Below are 6,499 nucleotides of genomic sequence, written 5' to 3' on the forward strand. Positions count from 1 at the left end.
AAAAGAATAGGTAGTAAAAAGTGAAATCAAATGAAAATTGAAAATACGAAAAAAGAAACAAAACAAAGACTTCATTTCTAGATTTAATAAAGAATCTGCACTATATGTGTATGGTGCAGAACTTGAGAAATGCATTTTGCAAGCCAAAAACTGTACTCTAATAGTTAATATTTTCCACCATGACTTCTGACTCAAAGTAAAGCTATTTACCATCCTTCTTCCATTCATTTCTTTCTCAAGAAATTAGGAGAAAATATTAACTTCGGTTTGGTATTGAGTATCACTCAGTATAAACAATGTGGCTTTTGCTTCTAATGTGTTTTTCCTTAATAAAAAATAAGTGGAGAAAACAAAAGAAAATAAAAGGGCAAATAGAGAGCTACCTCTTTTTGAAACTTCTAGTTTTTGTATCATGAGAGTTTAGATATTACCTTCTCAGCAATGATGGGCAGCTCCATCCTGATGTAGGTCAAGAAATCTGAAATACCAAATAGTCAGACCAAACTAGTGAACAAGGGGATTCCTCCATGAGCCATTTAGAAAATGGAGGTGGTTGGATGAAGCATGAGAGAGAGCATTACCAAACTGAGGTATATCCTATCCGTCTAGGGCACCCTCCTTACATTTCTATCCTACACACATACACATACACACACACACACAGAGGCACATACACACGTGTTCGAGTGTGCACACACACACACACACACACATTCGCCACCCACAAATACACCCATGATTCACAAATATACTCATAATCACTTTCCTTTCTCATTTGTAAAGGACTATCAAAATAAAAATAAAAGAATTATCTAAACCTTCAATAATATTTAAATATAAATGCTTCAGGCTAAATAAGATAAAATATGGCCGAAAATAGTCATAGATTTACAGTATTGTGATGTCAGCAACCTATGATGATGTGTGGAGAAACAAAAGCCTTCAGGCAAAATAACCTCAACTTGAGCTAAGCAAACTCTTGGATTCAGATATCATTTGCCATAGTCATCATTTGAATTAGGCAGCAAAATTATTTTCCAGTTTTAAGGTGTTGCTAACTCCACTGAAATGTGGTAAACTGAACATAAAAGAAATAAGTGATACAAATTCACTACTTCTAATGATATTATAAAAGTCAACATTTTCCTGGACCAGAAATAAATAAAACAAAAAATAAGTGCCACTTGTTCCTTATTATTTAATTTTATCAGATTTTGTATACTTGTCACTAATCAGGGAAAAGCTCCATGTAGTTTTCGATAAAATATATTTGCTAATGAACCAATTTAGAGACACTTAAAATTATAATTCTTCCAGCAGTTACCTAGGATACTGAAAGTTCAGGTCTTTTTATTTCACTCCACAACTCTGTTCTTTATATATAAAGGAAGATGTTTCTCAAAAGATTAATATAAGAAAATATTCCTAATATTTTTATTCCTTCATATGACACATAAATGTCTTCACTCATGAAAAGATATGCATACTGACTTTACATGAATTGTTTTCTGAAGACATTATGCAGAATTTTCTCTTTCCTACTAAGCTTTGTTCTTTTCTATTTGTGTTCATTTACTTTTGTTTCCAGGTAGGTAATTTTAACACTGCTTGTGCCGCCTTTTGCTCACTTTAAAATCTTCACAAAGAGTGGAGAGCAAAACAAAAATACACAGGAGCAAGAGAAGAGTGCTGGTTCATACAGATTATTGGCATTGAACTGTTCTGCAGTTGCCTCCTCTAAGTATGGGCAAGAGATAGGTGAATAGCAAATGGAAGGTTTTTGCTGTTGGGGACCTGATAAGAGATGAAGGAAAGATGCCACCAAGGCCACTGGACACCAAACTGGAATAATAATAAAGCTGTCTTTCTAAATAACATGCCTGTGCCTGTCAGTAGCTAGTTTATTTGCGTTTTTCACTGCTTTGTTTATATTAGTGCCCCCCTCCCTCTTGGGTGCCTCCAGAGTTAAACAAGCAAGTATTTACCTCCAACTTAATCCTGAGTTTAAAAATTATAGACCAAACTCTAAGATTCTTAAAATTTTCAATCATATTTATTTATTGCAGAAAAATAATATACAAAGATATTTACAAAACAATCATAAAAATATGAATGCATTTAGACACCGGATCTATTTGCATTTAACCATGGGTCATCAATAAATAAATAGAATGTTGTTTTTTGTATTTTAAGTTTTTTTTCCCCTCAGAGGAAGAATAAAAAAAGGGATGAACTATGATTTTGCAAGTCAGTTCGTTCCCAATATTTTTTATTTCTAAAGATGGTATTAAAATTCCTCTGATTGTTACCATTTTAAAATGGAGAAAAGTCCATAATGATGCCTTTCCTTTCAGTGGCTGATTGGCACGACCTCTTGAGAATGCATGCATGAAAAAGTAAAAAACATTCTTCGTCCAAAAAAAAAAAGGAAGAAAAGAAGAGACAAGAAAAAGGAACACAAACAACTGTTCAAACTTCTATCAGAATGTAGAGGTGAGGATGGTGCCGCTGCCCGTCTGGAAATCACTGTCCACGGGCCTGTCTCGCTTTCTCTTTTAAAAGTGCGCCCCACGCCCTGTTTCTTTGAATTTAGGTTCTGCTCTTCTAATTTCCAAGAAAATCTTTGGCATATAGATTTAGTTTTAGTTATCCAGCTCCAGAGTCTCTAGACTGTCCATTTTCTCCTTCTCTGGAAACAATGACATCTGCAATAAACCCAGAAGGAAGGGGGGGAAAGTTGGTTATTTATTTATTGTTGAGGTGTTGGAGGCTGTTTTCTAAGACTAGTGAGCACAGTTCTTATCACCACCACGGAGAAATGACGCTCAACAACCTGGAAGGATTTCAGCCCTAGGGCAAGAGGAAGTGGGTGGGCGGAAAGGAGGTGGTGGAATTTGGAAACATTTGTTTTAAGGAGAAGGAAAACTTCCAAGCGCCCCAAGAAAGGGAGGCGCTGGCAAGATGGTCCTCTGGCCCGAGATCCTCCAATCTTCCCCATCCTTCCCTCCAGTCTCTCACGCACACTCACGCGCGCACACACACAGCCTTAGCCTGGGCGCATCCCCGGGGAAACCTCTCTTCCTAGCGGGGAAGGAAGTGCCTGCCATGGACTGGAAAGTGGGTGGGGGGTAGGATCGCGGTGATCCGGGTGGGGGCCAAGACGATCCTGTCGCCGGGGATCGAGTGGAGGGGAGGTGGCAATGCCAGGTCGGGTGGGAAGGGCAAGTGGCAGCGGGGCGAGCCTCGGGTGCCACCTGAGCAGCGGCAAGCGCGGGGCGCGGGTCCTTACCTAGGTCTCCGGCCCTGCCGAGGGAGTGGGGGGCTCCGCCTGCTAGTGGGACGCTGACATGGACCAGGCCCCCTCCATCCTCCAGACCGAGAAGGCGTAGCTGAGCCGCTCGTGGGCCACATAGCTGCAGCTTGCCATCTTGGAGTCCAGCTCGTCGCTCTGGAGGACCTGGTAGAGGAAGTCGATGTACCTGGCGGCCAGCTTGAGGGTCTGGATCTTGCTCAGCTTGTCCGAGGGCAGCGTGGGGATGATCTTCCGCAGCGCGGCGAACGCCTCGTTCAGCGACTGCGTGCGTTGGCGCTCCCGCACGTTGGCCATGACCCGCTGCGTCTGCAGCTCCTCGTACGACTGCGGGCTCCCGCCGCCGCTGCTGCTGCCGCCGCCGCCCGCGCCGCCCCCGCCGCCGCAGCCCGCAGACTTCTTGCCGCGCTTGCCCTGCGCCGGGCTGCCGGGCTCGTCGCCGCCTCCGACGCCCCCGCCCGCCGCGCCGCCGGGCCCCGCGCCGCCGCCCGCGCTGCGCCGGCTACTGCGCCGCTTGCGCCCCCCGCGCTTGCCGCTCGGCGGCTGCTGCCGGTCCGGCTCCTCCTCGCTGTTGCTCAGGCTGTCGTCGGCCGGCGAGACTGGCGAGCTGGACACGTCCTGCATCATCTCTCGGGCGGCAGCGCGCGGCCTCTCGGGCCCGGGGCAGAGGAGGAGAAGCGGGGCGCCTCAGCCCGCCAGCTTCCCCCGCGCGCGGCCCGCCGAGGAGGGCGCGGGAGGAGGGCCGGGGAGGATCTCCGCGGGGAGGGCGCGCGGGGGAGGCGGGGAGGGAGGCGGGAGGGGGAGGGGACGGTGTGGATGGCCCCGAGGTCCAAAAAGAAGGCGCCCAACGGCCGCACGCACGCCCCGCTCGGCCTCCGGGAAACGCTGCCGGTGCCGGCGAGCCCGCGAGGTGTCTGGGAGTTGGACGCGAGCTGCACACTCCGAGGCTCTTATACCTCCGTGCAGGCGGAAAGTTGGGGGGCAGTAGTGTCATTGGCCTGACGTGGGGAGGAGGGACTTTTCCAAGTTTTATAGGAAAGTTTCCGCTCGCCAGCCCCCCTCCCCCCGTTCGTCGTCCCCACCCCCCTTCCTCGGGGTCGAACAATCCGTCCTCCCAAACCATTCAAAAAACGACCTGGTCGCGGCGGCCGCCCCTGCGCCCGCCTCCCCGCCGCCCTCCCCCTTCCCTCCCCACCGCCCTCCGCCGCCGCCGGGCGCGGGGCGATTTCCTTCCGTGCCCGTTCGCGAGGGCCGCGCCCCCCACACCCGTGCGCCACTCCCGGGAACCGGCCGGCGGGGACCGTGCGGGCCGCTGGCAAGTCCCTCCCGGAGCGGCCGTGACAGCAGCGACGGCGGCAGCATCGACGCGCGCGGGGTGATCGCCCATCTGGCCCCAGTATCCTCTAGGTCCGTGGGGCCGGTTTGGGATTGCTGGGGCGCGGGGTGGGAGAGTGTCCGAACGTCGGTAACTACAGAGCCCCACTGCCCCCGCCCCGATCAGGTAGACGGACCCCTGGACTGCCACCGCCTCTCGCCCGCCCCGCGCCCCGCACCCCGGACCAAAGCGCTGCGGCCGGCCCCGCGCTCGTGGGCGTTTCTGAAGACGTGGCGGGGCCGCTGCAGACTGCGGCTCAGCGGCCCGGCCTGCTCACTCGCCCTTCCAGAGATGTAGCCAAGCTCTCGTTCCCCTATGGAATGACCCAGTCACACACTTCCCAACACCTTACGGGACAGCACCTCCGAAGGTGCCAGAAAGGCAGAATTCAGGCTTCCGCGGTGGGCCGCTTTGCCGTTGCAAAGAGGCATAGGGCCAGGGGGCGGGGGACGACGCAGCATCTTCGCCCAGGCCAAGCAATCCGCCCTCGGGGGAGGACACTGTGGTGGTGTCTTCTCCACCCCGCTTTCAAACAAGGCCCTGCACTGTGACCTCTCGGGGTTCCTAAGACCCTCTAGGGTTCGACCTGGCCTGGACGCACGGGGCTGATAAAGGGTGCTGAGACTTTGCTTCCTCGACCATCCCTTGAGTAGGAGACTATTGGTCTTTGTTCATCCCAAATGCTTTACAATCGCTTGGACACGGTTGCCTCTTTAGCATCGCTGTCTAATAAGTGAGCAGGGCAAGAGCGCAAAAGGGTGTTTGGTGGAGATCCTGACAAGATGGGAGCTACAGATGTTGATGAGCCGGGAAGAAAGGGAAGGCACTGCGGAAAAGCAGTCCAATTTGGTGGAGAAAAGTCGGACTCGGTTTCTTTCCCCATTTTGGAAGAAGCTGGGGAACAATGTTCGAGATTCATCTCGTACGCTGCAGAGCAAGCCCGAGGTCACAAGTGGTAGCGGTGCTAGGAGCACCGGACGTGGGGTAGGCTGGAAGGGGGATCGGGGATCGGTGCCAGAGTTGTGAGCCAGGCGCTCAGGTCTCCTGCACCGGCAGAGGTGGCCCGGGAGCTCCCAGGTCTATACTCACGAGGCGAGAATTAACTCCGCAAATCTTCCCTCTCTGGGCAGGGCTGAGTGTCCGGGAAGTGCGCGCCCACAGAAGAAGGTGGTAGCTGAGGCTACCCACCCGCGAGCCACGTGGCTGTACCCCGCTGAGACTGGCAGCTCGGATCCCGGAAAGCCCGGGGTCTGGAGCGCCAGGGGACCGCAGAACGGCTAAAGCCTTCGAGGGAAGAAAAGGCAAGATGCAAACCTCCCGTCGTGGGGAAGCACAAGTCGGTGCTTTCGCGGGGTGGAGTGGGGAGGGTTTTGCGGGATTTGTGTATCACTATTTTCAGGAAACACCGAGAGACAATGATCACAGCACACTAAACTGGTCTGCTCCGCAAATCGCTGCTGTGTTTCAAAAACAAAACCTATCTGAAATTACATCCCACTTGTCCCCTACTTAATTCACAATCAGGTACCGCGCCCCCTCCCCACCCCCCAAAGAAAAAGCACTCTGTGAAGACTTCTTGTGTTTGTAGCATCTGTCTGGACGATTTTATCTCTTGGAAATGATTAGAATTAGAATGAGAATTTCTGCCCCATTCCCTGCCAAGTGCTGGCTCTTGTAAATCTAAATTGCAGAGTACTCTGCAGGGCTTATTTGAACGTGACAGCAGAATCATCACAAAATGTTTCCCCTTTTACCCAATCAGTTTTTTTTTAAAGTTTAATCTCAAATCTGAATTTTGTTTTGTTTTTCCTCTC

General features: G+C 51.0%; 1 protein-coding gene across 1 annotated transcript; it reads right to left on the minus strand.

Moving 5' to 3' along the window:
* Window positions 1-2,042: 2,042 nt before the first annotated feature.
* On the minus strand, window positions 2,043-4,087 carry TWIST1 (twist family bHLH transcription factor 1). Its single transcript, XM_056118421.1, has 2 exons — window positions 3,290-4,087; window positions 2,043-2,705 (listed from the first exon to the last, which is right to left on the minus strand). Exon 1 carries the CDS (start codon window positions 3,935-3,937, stop codon window positions 3,332-3,334), a length of 606 nt encoding a protein of 201 aa, XP_055974396.1. The 5' UTR covers window positions 3,938-4,087; the 3' UTR covers window positions 2,043-2,705; window positions 3,290-3,331.
* Window positions 4,088-6,499: the final 2,412 nt, after the last annotated feature.

The sequence above is a fragment of the Sorex fumeus genome, unplaced genomic scaffold (assembly GCF_029834395.1).
Source record: "Sorex fumeus unplaced genomic scaffold, SorFum_2.1 ptg000037l, whole genome shotgun sequence".
NCBI lineage: Eukaryota > Metazoa > Chordata > Mammalia > Eulipotyphla > Soricidae > Sorex > Sorex fumeus.

Coding starts and splice junctions, on each gene's coding strand:
- TWIST1 (XM_056118421.1), bottom strand. CDS start 3,937: ATGATGCAGGACGTGTCCAGCTCGCCAGTCTCGCCGGCCGACGACAGC.